Source organism: Cyprinus carpio, chromosome B7, assembly GCF_018340385.1.
Source record: "Cyprinus carpio isolate SPL01 chromosome B7, ASM1834038v1, whole genome shotgun sequence".
Taxonomy (NCBI): domain Eukaryota; kingdom Metazoa; phylum Chordata; class Actinopteri; order Cypriniformes; family Cyprinidae; genus Cyprinus; species Cyprinus carpio.
The window spans coordinates 28682068-28702667 of record NC_056603.1 but is presented as its reverse complement, the minus strand read 5'-3'; the positions used below and the strand labels follow the sequence as shown (position 1 = coordinate 28702667).

Sequence of the window (20600 nt, the reverse complement as noted above, 5' to 3'; positions counted from 1 at the left end):
TAATTAATTAGTTTCATTACATTTTTTCTTTCTATCAGTTTTTTTTTTTCTTCTTTTGGTTAGTATCACAATAACACAAACTGCATATAATACTTGATAATCAGTGTCACTTGAAAGGGGAAAAGAAAAAAATTATATTAAAGGGATACTCCACCCCAAAATGAAAATTTTGTCATTAATCACTTACCCTCATGTCGTTCCAAACCTGTAAAAGCACCGTCGTCTTCAGAACACAATTTAAGATATTTTGGATGAAAACCGGGAGGCTTGAGACTGTCCCATAGTCTGCCAAGTAAATTACACTGTCAAGGTCCAGAAAAGTATGAAAGACATCGTCAGAATACTCCATCTGCCATCAGTGATTCAACCGTAACGTTATGAAGCGACGAGAATACTTTTTGTAAGTGGAGAAAACAAAAATAACGACTTTATTCAACAATTCCTTTGTCAACAGTCTCCTCTGTGTCTCTCCATATCACCGTATGCTGCGTATGCCCTTCGGTATCATCCGCTCCACAAGGATGCACTGTTTTCTTTAAAATTAAAGCTAAATACACATAGAAACAACCCAGATTTTACATTTGATGGCAGATGGACTATTCCGAAGACGACTTTCATACTTTCCTGGACCTTGACACTGTTATTTACTTGGCAGTCTATGTGACAGGCACAGGCCTCCCGGTTTTCATCCAAAATATCTTAAATCGTGTTCCAAAGACGAACGAAGCTTTTACAGGTTTGGAACGACATGTGGGTAAGTGATTAATGACAAAATTTTCATTTTGGGTGGAGTATCCCTTTAATCAACAAGAGATATTTATTTTTTTCAATTTGGTGGTTGGCCTACATTGCAGTATATAATAAGAGCTGCTTTGAACACCTGACCAAGCTTGTCAGATTTTAAACTGTTGCCAGGGGTGATTTCATTTATTTATTTTATTCTTTCACAGGTTAAATGTCTAAATGATATTTGACAGAAATGCCTGTATTGAAATATTTTATTCAATCCAATTTATATTCTACCAATGATAAAACTGTACTGGATGAAGAGACATAGTAAAGAGATTTTTGTGAAGGAGGGGCACTGGTAGGGAGCCTGACTGTTTTCATCTCCATGGTAACAGTTTGACTGGTCTCTACTGGATTGCTGCTAGTTATTAAAAAAGTATGACGTCATCTACAGACACTTCTATTAAAAACCTGTTAGGAATATCTTGATGTTTTAATTTTAGATTGTTATCTAATAGTTAATTTTCAAACAGTTCTAAAATAAAAGATTACCACCCCCTCCAAAGGAATTTGTTCACCAGCTGTCAAGATATTATAAATGATAACAGACTGTATACAACTACACACAAGTTGAAATTGTGTGTGATGCATAACAGTGAAAGGAAAATATGCATTTTACGGAATGTCATAGGTTTAGTCTTTGTATTTATAATAGTTTAATTGGTCGATTTTTCATATGCAGATCTGGCAACCCTGCAACTGTCATCCATTCATGTTTAAGCACTCTTGTCATCTAGTAAAGCTGTAGCCTTAGATTTGAAATATGTTGAGATGAAAGAATAAGTGTATTCCTGAGACATGTAAGTCTTCTCTTAAGTTGTAAATAAAACTATTTCAGTTTTTCTACTTCAAATTTTCATGTTTAATTCAATGTTACTTTCCGTTCCCTTTCATAGGTCACTTCGATGCTGCGGTGACGTCACCGTATGGGAACACCTTTCGGTGTTATTATTGTCTGTGGGTCTCATTTTTGAGGGCCTAAACATGCTCCAAAACTCACGAAACATCTATGGACGCATGCGTACGCATCGTATACCCGGGTGTCGTGCGCTATTTCGCTCAGATTTCATTTCCTTCAGGAAAGAGAATCATCTGTGCCCTGGAATCATCTCGCGTTCATAGCGGTTTTCTTCGAGCAGTGCTAACTCCTCTTCGCGGACGCGATGAGCTTTCGGAAGTGCAAGGAACCGTGTACCAGGTTCATCATGAAGGGAGACACTCACGAAAGGTGCGTAGTCTGTTTGGGATTACATCACGCGCAGTCTGCGCTTAGTGGCCTTTCCTCTTGTCCCCATTGTGATGGCCTGCGACTTAAAGTACTGCGCTCGAGGGTAGAAGTGTTTTCCAAGGTCGCCCCCGCGTCCAACCCCCGCCGTGTGTGAAAGAGCTGCGTCGAGCAACAGATTTGGCGCTACGCGCTACCAAACATACTGCTCGGGCAGTGGGCCGTTCCATGGCTGGTTTGATTACGGTCGAGCGCCACCTTTGGCTGAATCTCACCGATATCAAGGAAAAGGATAAATCCTTTCTCATGGACGCGCCCGTTTCTAAGGACGGTTTGTTTGGAGAGGCAGTTACGTCGGTGGTGGATAAATTTAGGGCAGCGAAACAGCAATCAGCCGCTTTCCGCCAGCTGATTCCACGCAGACCCAGGGAGACTGAACGGCGGCAGGCGCCCGCGCGGTCTCGTTCAACCTCTTCAGACCGCCAACGGGCTGCCTCACGGGAAGAGCCTTCGCCTATGGCGCCCCCTCGTAAGGACTGGGGTCCTAAGGCCTTTCCACCGGCGCGACAGCGGAAAAGATTGGACCTGAGTTCGACGGCTAATGCCTCTCACTCTCGGGCTCCTAATAGCAGCTCCTGATATTCTCGCTGCTTGTCAGGGACTGTGCCCTCCACTAGAGAGCGCTGTTGGACCGTTTTCGCGCATCCAACCCTCTCACTGCAGTCCCCACGCTCAAACATTGACTGTCTCGCCGCAAAAGGCGCTTCGAGCAGCATTGGATCGAGCAACCATGTCAGGCGTTTCCTCAGACACTCTGCGCGATTCAGCCTTCAGAATCCGAGGAACGTTCCAAGGGTCTGGCAAAGACGGCCCGTTTATGACGGCTCACACAGCCGTCCCCGGCTTACGGACGCCGCAAGCTTTCCATATTCGGGCATGTTAACGCGTATGAAAACATTGCAAAAGGCGGAAACCTTGAAACCACTGACGCTATTTCGGGCCGCGTTGGAACGCTTGCCCGGCATTTCACAATGGGTGTTACGCACGATTCGTCTCGGATACACCATTCAGTTTCGAAAAGGCCCGCCTCCTTTCCGCGGAATTCTTCCCACGGTTGTGAAACCAGAGGAAGTCGCGGTGCTGCGGCAAGAAATGACAGCTCTGCTGAGGAAAGGGGCTATAGAAGAAGTACACCCCTCTCAGATGGAGTCAGGTTTTTACAGCCGCTATTTTGTTGTACCAAAAAAAAGGGGGCGGTTTGCGACCCATATTGGATCTACGCCGTTTGAATCTTGCACTCAGGATGAGCAAATTCAAGATGTTAACGGTAAAGTCCATTTTGTCTCAGATTCAACCAAACACTTGGTTTGTCACGATCGATCTGAAGGATGCATATTTTCATATTCAGATCATCAAGAGACACAGGAAGTTCCTCAGATTCGCTTTAGAGGGCAAAGCGTATCAATACCGTGTTCTTCCTTTCGGCTTAGCCCTGGCTCCCCGAACTTTTTCGAAATGCATGGACGCAGCTCTGGCCCCGTTGCGGCTCCAGGGCGTTCGTGTGTTGAATTACTTGGACGATTGGCTGGTGCTAGCTCAATCACAGACTCAAGCACTCTCTCACCGAGATTTAGTGCTGAATCATCTAAGCAGCCTGGGCTTATGCACGAATTTCCAGAAGAGTGTTTTAATCCCCTCTCGACGGATAACCTTTCTGGGAATAGATTTGGACTCTCGCGCGATGACAGCCAGACTATCTCTCCCGCGCGTTCAGTCTCTCACGTCATGCGTGCGTCACTTTAAAGTAGGTCGCACAGTGACGGTGAGTCTGTGCCTCAGGCTGTTAGGTCTGATGGCAGCGGCATCCCCTGTAATCCGTCTGGGCTTACTTCACATGCGCCCTTTTCAGTGGTGGACGAAAAGTCAGAACATTTCACCCCGTTGTTTTCCGCATCATACGATTTCGGTGACACGGAGGTGTGTTATGTCAATAAAACAGTGGATGTCAACCGAGTTCCTTCTAGTCGGAGTTCGGCTGGGGATTTGTGCTTCCCGAGAGACTGTCACGACGGACGCGTCTCTGACCGGTTGGGGAGCTGTTTGTCAAGGGCGCCCAGCTCACGGAGTGTGGACGGCGACACAACGCGGTTGGCATATAAACAGGTTGGAACTACTGGCAGTTTTTCTAGCTCTCCAGTATTTCTCAAATCTGCTGACCGGCCGTCATGTACTACTCAGGTCAGACATCATGGCGGTTGTGTCGTACCTGAATCATCAAGGAGGGTTACGCTCTCGCCCCCTGTGCAGGCTGGCGAGGAGTGTTCTCCTTTGGTCTCAGAACAGATTTCTGTCGATCCGAGCTGTTCATGTCCCCGGACGTTTGAACTTCGGAGCGGATCTGCTATCCAGACAGACTTTGGAGCAGGGGGAGTGGAGATTACACCCACAGACGGTGAGCCTTTTATGGCAGATATTCGGAGAGGCGAGAGTGGACTTATTCGCGTTGAGCACGACTACGCATTGCCCGCTGTGGTTCTCCCTATGCCCTCCATCGCCCCTAGGCTTGGATGCGTTAGCTCACGATTGGCCCAGGACCAGCTTGTATGCTTTTCCTCCAATTCGTCTAATTCCAGCGGTGTTGTCCAGGATACGGCTGGACAGAGTGGAGCAGCTTCTGCTGGTGGCTCCGTGGTGGCCCACACAGCCGTGGTTTGCGGAACTGGTCAGTCTAGTAGCGGGCTCTCCATGGGAGATTCCCCTCAGACAGGACTTACTATCGCAAGCACGAGGGATGATTTGGCACCCAAGGCCAGATCTGTGGAAACTGTGGGCGTGGCCTCTGAGCGGAGTGAGTTAATATGTCCCGGTCTTTCTGCGGAAACCTCCGAGACTATTATGAATTCCAGAGCAGCATCTACGAGACGCTTATATGCTTTCAAATGGAAGCTGTTTACGACCTGGTGTGGTTTTCATAGTATGGATCCAGTTTACTGCCCAGTGGCTTCAGTACTGGAGTTCCTTCAAGACCGTTTCTCTGATGGAGTAACGCCAGCAACTTTGAAAGTTTACGTGGCAGCCATTTCAGCTAACCACGTATATATAGATGGTGCTTCAGTGGGCCACCATCCGCTGGTCTCTCGCTTTTTACAAGGTGCGCGACGGCTGAGGCCTTTCCGCCCTGTGCGAGTTCCTTCATGGGATTTATCTATTGTGCTGCAAGGTCATCCGTTTGAGGACATCCGTTTGAGCCCTTGGAAACCATACCGGATAAAATCCTGACCTTGAAGACAGTTCTTCTTATGGCTTTATCCTCCCTCAAGAGAGTTGGGGATCTACAGGCTCTTTCTGTTTCGCCGTCGTGCATGGACTTTGCACCGGGCTCTATGAAGGTATTGCTGCGACCGAGGCCTAATTATGTCCCTAAAGTCGCTTCGAACCCCTTTCATTTTCAGCAGGTGGTCCTGGAGGCTTTACCCCCTGCTGAGACAGGATCAGGAGATCTAAGTCTTTGCCCTGTCAGAGCGCTCAAGACTTATGTCGATCGAACAGCCTCATGGCATGAGTCCGACCAGCTGTTTGTCTGTTTTGGACACAAGAATAGAGGCCATGCTGTCACGAAGCAACGCATGTCCCATTGGTTGGTGGAGGCAATATCTTTAGCCTATGAGGCGCGCGGTCTCACTTCGCCTCTAGGAGTCAGAGCTCATTCCACTAGAGCAGTTGCTTCCTCTCAGGCTGTCCTCAGTGGATCTTCTATGGCTGATATCTGTGCTGCGGCAGGATGGTCCTCACCGAACACTTTTATCAAGTTTTACAGTTTGGATGTAAGGACGGCTCCTGGCTCCCGGGTTCTCTCCGCTTGAGCAGATGCTTCCTTGGATCCCAGCTATCAGGTACGTCAGGCGTTATGGTATAGGGTTCCCATACGGTGACGTCACCGCAGCATCGAAGTGACCTATGAAAGGGAACATCTCGGTTACGTATGTAACCATGGTTCCCTGAATAGGGAACGAGATGCTGCGGTCCCGGCCGTTCCATACCTGATAGTATTCTTCTCTTCAGTTCAAGAAATCTGAGCGAAATAGCGCGTGGCACCCGGGTATACGATGAGTACGCATGCGTAGGGCGGTGCCAATCACTATTTGGCCAATAGGATTGGCGGGATTGTATAGGGCTTCAGACATTCGTCACACCGAAAGGTGTTCCCATACGGTGACGTCACCGCAGCATCTCGTTCCCTATTCAGGGAACCGTGGTTACATACGTAACCGAGATGTTTCTTTGTAATTGTTTGAAATTTACTAGTAATTTCTGTTAAAATCATTTCTGTACCAATTTTCAAACTATTTTTATTTGAGGGACAGTGATTTAAAATTTTGTTCTAAATGTAAATCTCCATTGCCTGATGCTCTTAACTCAGCAAACTGATGAATCTTCATATTTGTGTGATATTTTGTGAGATACGATTGATTCGAACCCATGTACTGTATATCACTACTAACGACTGGGCTTCATTCCTTTCATTGAGGAGTGTGTCCTGTTACCACATGACTGATAAATGTTTATTATCCTCTTCACATTAACCTTTTAGCTGTGATGTGTGACCTTACATATTGTGTCTTGTGCCCCTTTCTACCCTCTAACACTTGCATGCATACAGTCTGCACCCCAGACTGTCCCTGTTCGACCATCTGAAATTTCATTTCACAGATGATGGGCTTCAGCCTCTAATCCAGCAGCTGTGAAGGAGGGTAGGACCGGTCAACTGTTTCAACTCTAATCAGCTTTTATTGCACACGAGAGAAAGAAACAGCCTGCCGTTGCTGGAATCTGTGCTTTTCACGATTCTGGTTTGGGTTGAGGGGGACAGGAGATGTGTGGCGGCTGGATGTGATGTTAAATCTAATTCACTCATTGCTGCTAGGCAGTGATGTGTCAGCAGGTGGAGATGTTAGAGCTAATAGGCCTGTCATAGTTGCTAACCTCAATCACTAACCTTCATAACAGCCTCTGCTCCTTTTAACCCACCCCTCTCTGCCTTTTCACAATCTTGGTCGAAATTCAGATTTTTGCCATATTTCTTTTTCTCGATCGCTTGAGGTGGTACTGCATTGACTGATAACCTTGTGTTCTTTTTGAACCGAACAGATTACAGTCCTTCTCAGTGTGTTTTATCTGAAAGGTGACGAAAGTCACATTTGATTTAGTGTACCATGTTTTTGATGTAGTATCTCAGATCAGGCCCGTAAACACTCAACAAAATGCTTGTAAAAAAGCACACAGAGCCTACAAATATTTTTATGGGGCTTAATGTGTCACCTTGGCATTGTCGATTTTCACTGGCCTCTGCGTGTGAGGCGGAGGAAACTGGCGAAAGTGTTTATTGGCTGTCAGGTCATTGCCGTTACTCTCAGCTGGAGTGGCGGTCGTAGCCTGCAGTGACAAGACAAAGCTGAGACATTGATGGTCTGTCCTGCAGAAGCCCCATTGTATGGGAATGTTATAGGTTTTGTTCTTTCTGACAGTCTGTTGACCTTGTTTAAGAAAGCTCTCTGGGCAAAACCCAGGGCACAAGGGTTTGACTGAACTGACCAATGTGGATCCCCAAAGGATCTGTATATCTGGGAACAGAGTAAAAATATCACAAAGTGAAAGCCCCAGGATTTGAAATCCACCCTCCAAATAATGAAAGACTGTTTGGATTGACAGAAAGCCAGCGAAATTTGCCCATACTAGCGGTTAAAGGTCATATTTTAGAATTTCTGAGTTTTTGAGTTTCTGTCTTCTAAACAGGGTGTGTTATAATCTTAAATGAAATGATCTTAATTTATTGGAAATTTCATACAAAAAGAACGTTGATAAGGTACACTTAATCCAAAATATATTCTAAATAAGTAAAAGATAATGTACAGTGAGTTAATTATTTTCTTAAGATAGCCTAAGTCTCGACAAGGTGATCAGAGTCATGAAGTGTAAATACCTGGACATAAAATGTTGATTTAAGTTTTAATTATTGTACAATCCATCCATTATTTTCCAAACGGCTTATCCTTTGGATCGTAAGGATGCTGGATATTATCCCAGTATCTTGGGCCGCAGGCAAGGAATTATCCTGTGTGGATGGTCACATATTATTATATAAAAAGCTGTACCTGAAATCATCCATTATACCCTTATATAATATCGCACTATTTGAAGGGACAGTCATTTGTAGCGGTGCCATAGTGGATATATTCAGTTCCATAATGCATATGTTCACACAAAAGTTCGTCACAGTTGGTCGGATGTGTGACGAATTTGGGTGACCAACTGCGAATTCTGCATAGAGAAATCTTTCACCCTCAGGTAAAATTCCTGATCATATGTATTATTATTAACATAGGAAAATGTGACTGTACCTTAAGTACCTTTTTAATTAATTGGGAGGGCTTTAATTAAGGTTTATACAAGCTAGTTAATTTTAAGATTAGAGGTTGCTAGTTAGCTAAGTGTCAAAAACAGCAGCCGTTTTATAGTGCATTCAGTATCTGAATTCGTCGCTTGTTTTTAGTCACTTCTAAAAATGGTGTACTGTATATGTATATTGTGGACTAACATAGGGAGTAGTGAATGAGGGTATAGAGAGCGATTTCGGACACAGCCCTTAACATACTGCACTGAATGGTCAGGAATAAGGTATGTTTCCTGTTTCACGGACCCAGAAAGCAATGCCACAATTGTAATAAAGAATGGTAAAAACAATAAGCATAAAATCAAGGCCTACGCTTTAGGAACAGGCAGAAAATAAAGGGTAGAGGAGTTGTGTTCTACATTAAGTTAGGGGTTAACTATGTAGCTTAGGTTAATGTAACTGCATTGATTTGAAGGGACTACAATTGCAACACAGCATTCTTTGTTAGCCACTGTGCAATTATTTAAGCAGTGCAGACTTAATTATCTCTGCTTGCACCAGAGTCTCCTCCTAATTACTAACAATTTGTGCCTTATGTAGTAATTATTTACCCCAGAAACATCTCTCTCTAATTATAATTAAGGATGAGCAGTATATATTTATTCTCTCCTAAGCCTACTTTATGTAGTGGTATCTTAATGAGCTGTTGAAAAGGTTCTCTCTCTTGCTCTTTATTTTTGAATTGGAGCGATGTACCTTGTGATAGATTCACATACTGCTGCTTGGCAACCATCTGATTTCAGAAAGTAGGATTGTGTGACAACTTCTAATGAGAGTTTATCGCATTTCCTCCCACAGAGTGAAGCAGTTTGGAGTGCAGACAGAAAAGGCGAGCAGGTAGAATGCAAGTTTGTGAATATTTAAATGGTGTGTTTCTAGTGTATGTGCAAGAACTCATATGCTATTTTTAATGGAGAAATCTGTTTGCATGTCGTTGTAGGAAATACTCCATGACACTGACTTGAACAAGAAGAAGAAGAAGAAAATAAATTTTAGGACTTTCAGATTATTAGTTCACCCAAAACTGTTAATTTGTTGAAAATGTACTCGCCCTCAGGCCATCTTAGATGAATATAGAGACAATATAAAGAAAATAAAATCATCATTAAGATGTTTTTAACTTTAAAATGTTGCTTCAGGCTAAAATATGAGTTCTCTATCCAAAATATTGCTCTCTTCAGTGAACTTGTCCAAAACAGCAGAGACCAAGCAATGTTTATAGGTAAAAACAGTGAAAAACAGTTCTAAACAGTTCTATGTTGGTGGATTTTGATGTGACAGGACAATAGGCTATAGACTTTTTTTACTGGTGGAAGAGGTATAATGGATTCTGGTCTCATATTTTGGCCAGAAGGGATGGTTTAAAGTTAAAATGCATTTTTATGATGGATTTGTTTCTTACAAACAGGCTTTATTTTTTTTTTACTTCACAAGGCTTTAATTGATGGACTGGATCATGTGGATTACCTGTGGATTATTGTGATGTTCATTCACTGCAGTGGATCCATTGATGAGCAAGTGATTTAATGCTGCATTTCTCCAAATATTTTTCGATATAGAAACAAACTCATCTTGGATGGTGGGTAAGTACATTTTTAGTACATTTTTTTTTAAATAAATTATTCCTTTAACATTCTATCTTAAGAGACTGACTGAAATTACAACTTTTAAACATTAAATTAATTTGATATTTATTTAACGTTGGAAACAAACGCATCTTTATAATGCCTTAAATTATTCTCAATAAATGGGTCTTTTTTATACATAGAAAATATTCATGGCTTAATATTTTAGTTTTGTTTAGCTTTCTCAAACTAAATAACTGAATTCCACATATCTTCCAGTATCTTAAAATACTGCACATCTAACTTTATGTTTTACTTTACTTTGTTTACTTTTGATCAATATTGGCAAACACCAGTGAGCTGAATATTCTGTGGGAAATATAAACAACAAGGCACATAATATTTCAAAATGCCATTTTTTCCACAACATGAGATTTCTTTATTATTGTGTGGCTAAATGGAACAAAAATCTAATAACAATATCTTGGCTGGTATTGCTTCTGTCCTATAATGCTCAGCATATCAGATAAAAAAAAAAAAAAAGCATTATCCATGAGTGCAGATTGCAGCTGTGAGTGCCCTGTTTCTGAGGTGTCCTGAAGAGGGCATAGCTGCTGCGGTCCAGAAATGCAGGACGTACAACTCCACTTCAGTTACTCAATCAGTCTGATTTTCTCTCATAAGAGAAGTTTTGTACGCCTTTATTATATTTCCCTATAGACTTTCTCTGATTCGAGTCTCGTATATTGCAAAAACTGAGCTAAAGGTTAATCATCAAAATGGAAGGTGAATGAAACTAAAGAAACAGAGCGGAACACTGAAAGAGAGAAAGAATAGCTTTGCGCATTCTGTATAGTTTCCTATTCATACTGAAATTCCTCTTTAATATAATCACGCTATGTGATTTCCAAAATATAGTACAGAACATGAAGAAATGCAAAATGTGTTGCGTTTGCAGAGGCAGAGCTAATTTATCATTAATGGTCCTTGCTTTGTAGTATAAATCTGCTTCCGTGGGAATATATTTAGCAATTATATATCAATAATTCATAAAAGAACATTAACCTAATATCCTTCTTATCATCCCTGTCATTTGGGTGAGTGAGTGAATATGAAATGCAGAGGTCAGTAATTCCAGGCAAATATGACAAGAAGGGAAACATTCACACACCACTAAATGGACTTTTATTTACATTAATGAACCTGATGGTGGCAATTTCTACAAACAAATTATGCTGAAGGACAGCCATCTGTTATTAAGAGGCATATTCTAAGGCTATTACAATGCAGCACTAGTATTAACTTAATGCTGTATTTTGGGACTCTCACAACTGTTTACAGCATAGGATGTTACTTTAATCACATCATATTTCATAATTCAAAACATAAAAGTATTTGATATAGCTCTTTTTCATACTCCTTTAAGTTCTTTTGGAAAAAGTGCCAAAACTAATCAAACTTCAAGCAGGCACATATTCATAGAGATTGAGCTTTAGTGTACACATCTCTTCCAGTCCTTTGATAGATTTGATTTTCATTGAGCGACACGCCTTCATTTTAGACTGAGTAAAGAGACCTGCCCACTTTGCCATTTCTATTTCTCTCTTTTAAACAAACTTAAACTTCAGAATATTTTCAACGAATGGACTGGAGAATGACCTGATTCCACAGAAGTTGGGTAGTTTATGTAATGTTTTACCCTGAACAGATTTCCTATTGTGTGAGCCATAAATGACAAAAGAAAATGTTGATTGATTTAGCTGTCTGGTTATGGCTTTAGTAGCTTAGACAATGATTTAAATGAAATGGGGGAAGGGAATGCATTTATTTAATGGGAATTTGTGCTTGTAAAACCCCTGTTGTTATGAGCTCTACAGGTCAACTGGTATAGACCAATGAGCTGTCATTCATTGCAGGAAGTGTCTGTCTATATGCGAGAGAGATATTTAAAGGTCAGCCTCATCTGCCTTTTCACTACATCTCCAGCTTCTGTGATAAAAATAAAGGCAGATGGTCACAACCATATTTGACCTCTGATTTAATCACGTCAGAGTGTCCTCTACTACTTGTAATCTCAGACTGTAGAGATGTATTGCTGTAACACTAAAACATTCATGGAATCTTACAAGTGACATGATGTTTTGGAATAACTAAAAAAACGAACTCTCAGTTCTGCATAGCTCTAATCCATATATAGAGAAACAGATGCTTGTTTACAAGCCTTACTCTCAACAAGAGAGTTAAAAGGGAAAGGATGGAGAAAGGGAGGGTGTGAGGATGAGATGATAGGATACAACCTGGCCAGATGTTCTGAGTGACTTCAAAGTCTTTAAGAAGCTCTGAAGTAAGTTACCTGGGAATATATTGAAACAAGGCCAAAATCTCTGCGGCACCTGATTCTCAAAAAGTAGCTATAGGAGCCACGTGATTAGGTCAAAGCAAAAACATGTCTTTTAGTGTGTGTGTGTGTGTGTGTGTGTGTGTGTTTTTAATCTATATATGTGATTTGAAAGTATAACAAAATGACAATTTACAGATAATTTTAAAAACAGATACATTTTTACCAAATATTTTAAGTACCTACTTGTAAAAAGTGTATATAATTTCATAAAAAGGCACTTTCCAGAAAATGTGTCCTGAAACTTAAAAAAAGAAGACAGTAAAAAACCTTAATAAATGAAATAGCGAGCAAAATGAACTGTTTACCCTCCATAATGTTTGATTGTCAGGAGGTGAAACTATTTAGATACGAGCCATTTTATTTTTCATTAATTTTCTATAGAGTTTGCAACCCTGTTGCTCAAATTTGGGAATGCAATTTTTAAATCCTTGTTTGTGTGTGTTTGCAGTTTTCTAGCAGTAAACATTAAATAGACATTAAAACAGACAAAATCCATAAAACTGATTGAATGGCTAACACAGTCAACTTAATTTGTGTAAACACTGAGAAAATGTAATGAGGTTATTTAGTCCTGCAATGCTGCGGAAAGGGTCCAAATTATGTTTTTATTTATTTATTGTAATATCGAGTTCATCAACAGAGTTGCATGCAAAATATGGACCGTGGATAAATGGTATGTAAAATGAGTTAGCCTAAGCATTTTAATTTTGTTTATAATGATTCAAAAGGTTGTGTCACAATTATTGATTGTCGTATTATTTTAATTGTTAAATACAGTCAAGAAGGTCAAGACCTCTGCGCTTTGACCTCTGAACCATAAGTGGGGGATGGATCATTTACTCGACGTGTAAATAGCTACTGCTAGATTAATGTTTCATAAACATGCAATTCATCGTGCCTCTAATTCGGCACACCCTGAACCGTAGGCTGTTCGTAGAATATCTACTAAATTGTAAGTATAGCCTATAGATAATTATATATTAAATTCTCTAACTTTTAAATAATCAGCACAACGCATGCATCAAAATCAAGAAGGTTTATAATGTCTCATATGATGCAGTATTAGGACACTGATTATTCAGTCCGCGCTCTTCAGCATCTATGATGAGAAATGTGTGTTATGCGCGCACGCACGCAGGCAGACAAGCGCAGGCGCGCGCACACACACACTGCTGTGAGATTATCAGAGCGCTCGGCAGCAGAGAGAGAAAGAGGGAGACGCGGAGGAGAGCAGCAGCCCCACCGATCCTCAAGCGCGAGAGAGAGGCAGCGTCTGGAGCACGAGCTGGGCGGGGAAATAACTGCGGTACTGAAGAAATACTTCATTGCCGAAGTGCAGCAGTTTGTCGGCATCGCAACTTCGTCCGTGTAAAGCAAAATGTCATCGTCGGGAAAAGACAACAGCTCCCAACATGCGAATTACGTGGGACCGTATCGCCTGGAAAAGACGCTTGGCAAAGGACAGACAGGTTTGTCCTTTTGTGTGCTTGAGATCAGGGATTGTGACGCGCGCTATCACCGCTGCTCAATTATACACTTGCGCGATGACTAAATATGTTGTGTGTGTGTTTGCGTGCGCTGACATGTCATTGTGTAGCGAGGTTTTCTGCAGATTGAGGACCTTAGCCTACTTTTCTGACCATCCGGGGTGATCGTATCAGTTGCAGAATGCTGTTTGGGTGGAACAAGTTGGCAAACATTAATATTTTCGTTCTATAAAAGGAACTTGGTCTTCGCAAATGACAGTTTGGCTTTGCGGCTCCGCTTTGCTTCTGGCTAATGCCCTTAATCCCGATTTGTCAGATAACGGGATGTGGCTGCGCTTGCAGATCCCACTGCTGAATCCATTTGTCTTGTACAAGAGGTAGAATTGAATGTTTGACATGAGGGTACAGGTGGCCCTCGGATGCTGCTGCTGATGCTGCTGATGCTGGGACAGTTTTGCTGCATCCGTAGTGCACCCAGTTTCCCTCTGCAGTCCGGTGGTGCTGAAGTTCGAGAAACTGCTCTTCTCTTTAGTCTCGCTTTAGTTTTGCTACAGGCCACTGTTGGCTGATTTGAGGTGTTGTAAAAATCAATAATCATCTATGTTTTATATGACCACACAACGAATGACAAAGATTATTCTTATGTTGATGTCGGCTTATTGCTGTGAATTGCTGTATGACACTGGAGTGTGGAAGAAGTATTGATCTGGCGGCAATTTTTTGTGCTCAATGTTCTGTGGCCAGTGGCTTCTTCTGGTGTGGCTTTGGTAGAGAACATTTATTGAGTCGATATCACTGCCCAGACTATCCAAGTGCCTGCAGCTGTTATGCAACACATGAACTGCAACTTTTAAAGTATAGATTGACTGTGTTTTGAAAAACACAGAGGTCAGAGATTGTAGTCAGGACTTCAGGCATTTACCATTAAAATAATCCAGTAAGGCTGCACTCTGTACAGTCATAACATAAACATATAGATGAATTGTTGACAATTTATAATATATTATTAGCTCATTAAATTGTTATTTCAGTTTTGTGGATTGTAGATTGTGTCTGTTAGCTTTGAAGCCATATAATGTCCTGGACATGTTTAAATTTACTTTCAGCATCTAAAAATTTCAGTCTCTTCCTGAGTCCAAACATGAACATTAAATCAGTATATTGAGTCAGTAAGATGGTTGAATATACAGTGTTTATGAAATAGTAGGCAACTAATATGTGGATGATACTCAGTCTTAACTGTTTCTGCAGAGATTCTGAAGTGTAGACACTTTGCTCCCCTGTAAGTCCCGTAAGTAGCAGAGGAGCCATCAGATTCAAAATATTGAGAACTGTGAAGTTGGTGGATAGAAGTGCTATAGATACAAGGAAAGTTGTTACTTGTGTTTAAATTATACTTAACAATACCCAAGTAAATCATTTTTTGTAATTGCTAATAGTATATTAGTATACTATTGGAATAGTATGTTCCAAGTCAACTGGAATACGTCAAATGAGTGTGCCAACATGACGGGTGTTGTATATATGAATATAGACCTTCATACTTGAAGAACACAATTCATCAATGGTTGAGAACTATGTTTAGTATGTTAATTCAGTCCATACTCTGACAGAGATTCTTTCTTGTGAGAAAATGGGCCAAAAATATTGATGACTCATCTTGCACTCATGATAGTCTCTACATTTTTGTCCAGTAAGAATGTCCCTGACTACCTGCTTCTGCCTAGCAACAGCTGTTAGAAGATCACGGTTCATAGCTGAAATGGAAACTAAAAGGGTTTAGCTATGCAAAACTTGTTGGACAATCAACCCCTTAACATGTCTTACACCAACTTCCTATTTCAATTAGAAAATACATTGTCACCTGAAAATATACTGCAATCATCAAGTCAATCCATGGATTCTTAAAGTGATGGTTCACTCAAAAAGGACAATTCTGTCATTATTTACTCACCCTCATATCATTTCAAAACTGTAAGACTTACTTTCTTCTGTGGAACACAAAAAAATTATTTTGAAAAATCTCTCAGTGGGTCTGTAAAATGGAATTCACCAAAATGGTTTGGTTACCAACATGTTTGGAATGACATGAGAATTTTTATTTTTGCCTAAGCTATGCTGAATTATGGTCCGATTTCTCAGTTAACCCAACAATATGCAACCAGTGCTAACAATGTGTTTATATGACGTGATGACTGTAAATACATGCAACAGAAGTTCAACAGAAGAGCCAGCACACACTGTTCATTTGCAGATAGAACGTTCTGTCGGCAATTAAACTATTGGCACCACTTCTTAAAATAAATCCTCGTGTAGCCTGTGGTTAGATGAGCGGGTTTGCTTCTGACTGGTTAGCGGAGGGTATTCCTGCTCGTTCTGCCGCCGTTGGCATGGCTGCTGAGAGAATGCTGCACAATAAACGCCGCTTCCCAGTGCTGCCGCTGCAGAGGAGAGCCCATATGTCATGAGAGAGACTCACACAGAGAAAGAGGAGCTTTGGGGGAGGGGTAGGGATAGATGGGAAGGGGGGTTGGTTTGGGGATGAGGAAGAGAGAGAGTTCTCAGAGCTAAAGCGGGACCCCCATGGGAAACAGTAAAAAGGACGATCTAGTTTAATTTACCCCCTCCCTCACCTCCCCAAATCAAAACGGATGTACGTGCCTGTATTTTTGCCTTCCCTGTTTCTTTGTGATGCTTCAGCCATCGCACGTAGCATCCTCACTGTTTAAGTCAGTTGAAAGTAGGCAGAGGAAGATTACAGGGGATCACTGGCTGAGACAGATTGGATTGTGGTAGTGGTAGTGAAAAACAATAATGTTGCAACAATAACTGCTTTATGAGACTCATGCAGTTACTGTGTATTTCTTTCCACTTATTCGTTCTGTTCATATCCCCACTACTCTACTTATACCCTCCTCTTCTCCTTCTCTCACTCTGTCAGGGTGTCCCAAAGGAGGCCCGTTAATTAAGCAGCGAAGTACCTGAATCACGCACACTGTCACGGGCAGAAATGGAGCTCTCTCGCTGGGGTCAGGGTTAGATGCGCCATGCAGAGTGGTGGTTGAGCCCCAGGCCTCCACTGCACTTCCAGCATGGACATGGAGATAATCAAGCTATATATACTCACTACCTCAGGCCCAGTGAGTGTCCGTTACTGCAGAGGCACTGGTGCAAGGTGGATATGAAGCGCTGCCGGCAGAACCACATGGTCATTTTGCTGCAGTGCACGTAAAGTTCATTTCAATCCAGGTAGTGTTTCTGCATATATGATACGCCATTGCTTCTCTTTGTCTGAATGTAGTGTAGAAAAGCACAGTTTTATAGAAAAGCACTAGAACTAATATAACTGTTAACAGCACTAAACAGTGTGAAAGTAATGTCTGCAATTGTTGGAACAAACAGATAGTGCTGCACTAAACTCATTCTCAATGTGTCTGTACCAGACTTGTTGAGATGCTCAAACAGAGGTGTTTTGATATGTTTTTTTTTAAACAATCAGCCTACGAATGAGTTGTTTCAAATAGAGGGCGACCTATAGTGGATTTTGCCGATACTGATAGCTAGGTTTGACCACACTGGCCCATACTGATTAATTAATAGTTTTTAAAATGGATACTGAACAAAAACTAAAATAGTTCTTTATTTAAAAAAACAGTACTGAACCATATTAGTAGTAGTAATAATAATAATAATAGTAAATTTTGAAATTACCATACTAACAAGGAACAATACTTACACAGCTTTCATTCATCTTAATGTTACAAATGGACTCTTATTTTAAAGTGTTACCATTTCATTTCAACAGTCATGCTTAAAGATGCACATCTTTAAATATACACAAAAGCAATAACAACAATTATGCCAGCACAATGTATATTCTCACATTTTAACTGCTTCTATTCTTGAACACTTAATGATTATCTAATCAAAATAAAAGAGCAGAGCTGAGTCTTGAAGAACTCACCGATATCACACACACACTCCGGACCCATCGCATTCAACTCGAGCAGCGGTCTAAGACAGTTTATAATTAATCACCAAATTGACACAAGTTTACTTCAAGAATGAACAATGAGGCATAGATAAGTTTGAAGTTCAGTGTTTAAAAATGGAGCAAACGGAAAGAGCTATCTATATTATAGCTCTATAAATGAAGCATACTGACTTTATTAGAGCCACAGAAAGACAAACGTTTCGATGAAAATGCTCAATATACAATTCATTATGTGCATTACCTGTATCAATGATTCGGGGCGAATATAATGTAATTTATTGGAAAACTTTGTGAATGGTGTCTGTGGCGTGGCAGGATTTTCTGTCAGCTGCATTTAAATCCGGGTCTGAAGTTTCTCGCTCTGTTCAGCATGCAGCATTACCTGTCTAAACAAATAGCACATGCTGTCAGTGATTTCAACCACTAGAGGATGCTCTTGCATTGTATGATGAAAACAGACCCTTCTCAGCCGCTCCAGCAAGGGGCGCAACCTGGAAAACTATCGGCATGGATTTTTACCGATAACCGATTGTTCCAGCAATCAACTATCGGTGCCGATTAATCGGCAAACATCGGTTGACCTATAGTTTCAAATACTATGTAATTTAGAATATACAAATTGTTTTGAAATATTTGCATATCATATGTGATTATTCTCCAATTTAAAGGCGTAGTTAAACCCAAAAATTTATATTCTGTCATCATTTGTTCACCTTCATGTCATTCCAAACCTGTATATGACTGACTTTCATATGCAGAAAACAAAAAAGATGAATGTTTAAACTGTTTTTGTCCATATGATATTAATCAGTGAGGTTCGAAAGAATATTCGTTTTCAGTGTATGGACAAAAAAAAAAGCACTAAAACATTTTTTTAAATATCTTCTTTTGTGTTGCTTTGAAGAAAGCTATACATTATTTATTAAATGTCGCATCTATCACTCTACAGTGGCCTGTAATATCAAAATGGACCCGTATTATCTAATTGGTTTCTTTGATTAATGGAGTGAGGTTTTTGTTTAAAATAATATAGTTAGGAGGGGAAAATTAAATTATGCTCTAAGAAACAACATCTTCATCAGCACAAAGAATGTTTTGTTTTTAGCCTGAAAAGCCTGTTTGAAATGTCAGCTGTTGACTGTCTTGCTGGGCTGACTTTGTGAACAATTTGTCAGTGTGTTTCTGTCTGAGGGGGTTGCAGTCTCCCAGACATATTCCAGCCTTCAGTTGGCTCTCATTTAGTAAGTGCTGGATAGCAGTGGTTGGTTGTCATGGCTGCGCCCCCTTCCCTCAAGCCTCTTTTCACAATGGCCATGCTTTCCATCTTAGAGATCAGAGGCAGACAGCAACAGTCCTCATAGCCCCTCTTTCCCACCCTTGATTTATGTAGATTACATTCAGTCTCTGCTATTAACACTGGAAGATGTACACAGAGGAATCTATGGAGGAATATGCAGCCTTTGCGTCATACGCAATAAATTAATCCTTCAGAAAATTTTTGAAGGAATGTGCGCAGGAATGATTGGTAAAGCAGAGCTGATTCCACTGATGGGCTCTTATGTGGGATTAGTTGTATTTCTTCTTTAAGGCTGGATTGAACTGGCAGCATTTTGTTCCTTGTTGGCTAACAATTACTGTATATAAATATATTACATATATATTTAGTGGTTTATTGCTTATTCTTGTCACTCTGAATCCTCCCTCTTGGGCCTTAGGAACATTTCAAAGAGATTCCATGTTTTCCATGTTAATAAATTGAGGTGTGCTAGGTGTGTTGTTGTAAATATTTTGTTAAATGGGTTGAGAATGTACTGTGAATACGGAAACCAAAACTAATAGATAAAACTAAAGTAACTGCTGAACCTACGAAGCATTAACCCAAAAGCCTAAGGTCATCCATAGCCTTCAAGGCTGTGAATATTATAAAAAAGTATTGTAACTATTTTTGTAGCATTTAAACAAAATAAATTGTGTACACAATAAATTTTAACACAATAAATTATAATAAAATTTACACAAAAGCAAGAAGTGTGGAAAAGTTATTCTCTGTTCATTCCTGAACCGTAAACAGTAGATTATGGTGATTGCAATGCCAAGATCATAGGTTCAATTCCCAGCAAACTGAACATGTATGGACTTATAAAAATGTGCGCCTTTAACGCAATTAAGTTTCTTTGGATAAATGTCCCTAAATTTAGAAAAGTCACAAAATTTCAATAAAAATATCATAGGTCCGTCAACTCAAAAATTTAAATGGGTCAGATTGACCGGCAACATAATGAAATTGGATGACAAGCACTATTTTCTCTCCTGTGTTGATGTATTTCCTGTTGCATTTGATAGTTAATACTAATAGTCTGTGGCAGGTGGTGTTGGAGGAGGGGCATTCACTTTCTAGAGAACATTTGATTGGACTGAAAATCTGTGTAATGCAGGATGGATGAGTCATCAGTATGATTTCCAGAATGGAAAACGATAAACTTTGAATGCATATATTTACTACAAGTGAATTTTGTCAATGTTTTGGAGTACACTAGCTTATGACCTCAAAGCGGACTCAAAATTGGATTTCATGGTATTAATGACTAGATTTATAGTGTGAATCTGGTCTCTAAATGTCTTGAAAGCTAGTTTCTCTTCTTTTTTGGTGGTCATTTGTGCAGGCAGAAATTAAGCTGTTTCATTTAC

General features: G+C 40.6%; 1 protein-coding gene across 7 annotated transcripts in view; it reads left to right on the top strand.

Moving 5' to 3' along the window:
* Window positions 1–13555: 13555 nt before the first annotated feature.
* Window positions 13556–20600, top strand: part of brsk2b (BR serine/threonine kinase 2b) — a 136607-nt gene continuing 129562 nt past the window's right edge. The window contains exon 1 of one of the 7 annotated variants that reach the window (XM_042728190.1): window positions 13556–13900. In XM_042728190.1, the coding sequence (XP_042584124.1) occupies window positions 13810–13900 (91 nt within the window). In that variant the 5' untranslated portion in view covers window positions 13556–13809. The remainder of the gene's footprint in view (window positions 13901–20600) is intronic. The other 6 variants (XM_042728192.1, XM_042728193.1, XM_042728194.1 and 3 more) reach the window with 6 other exon arrangements.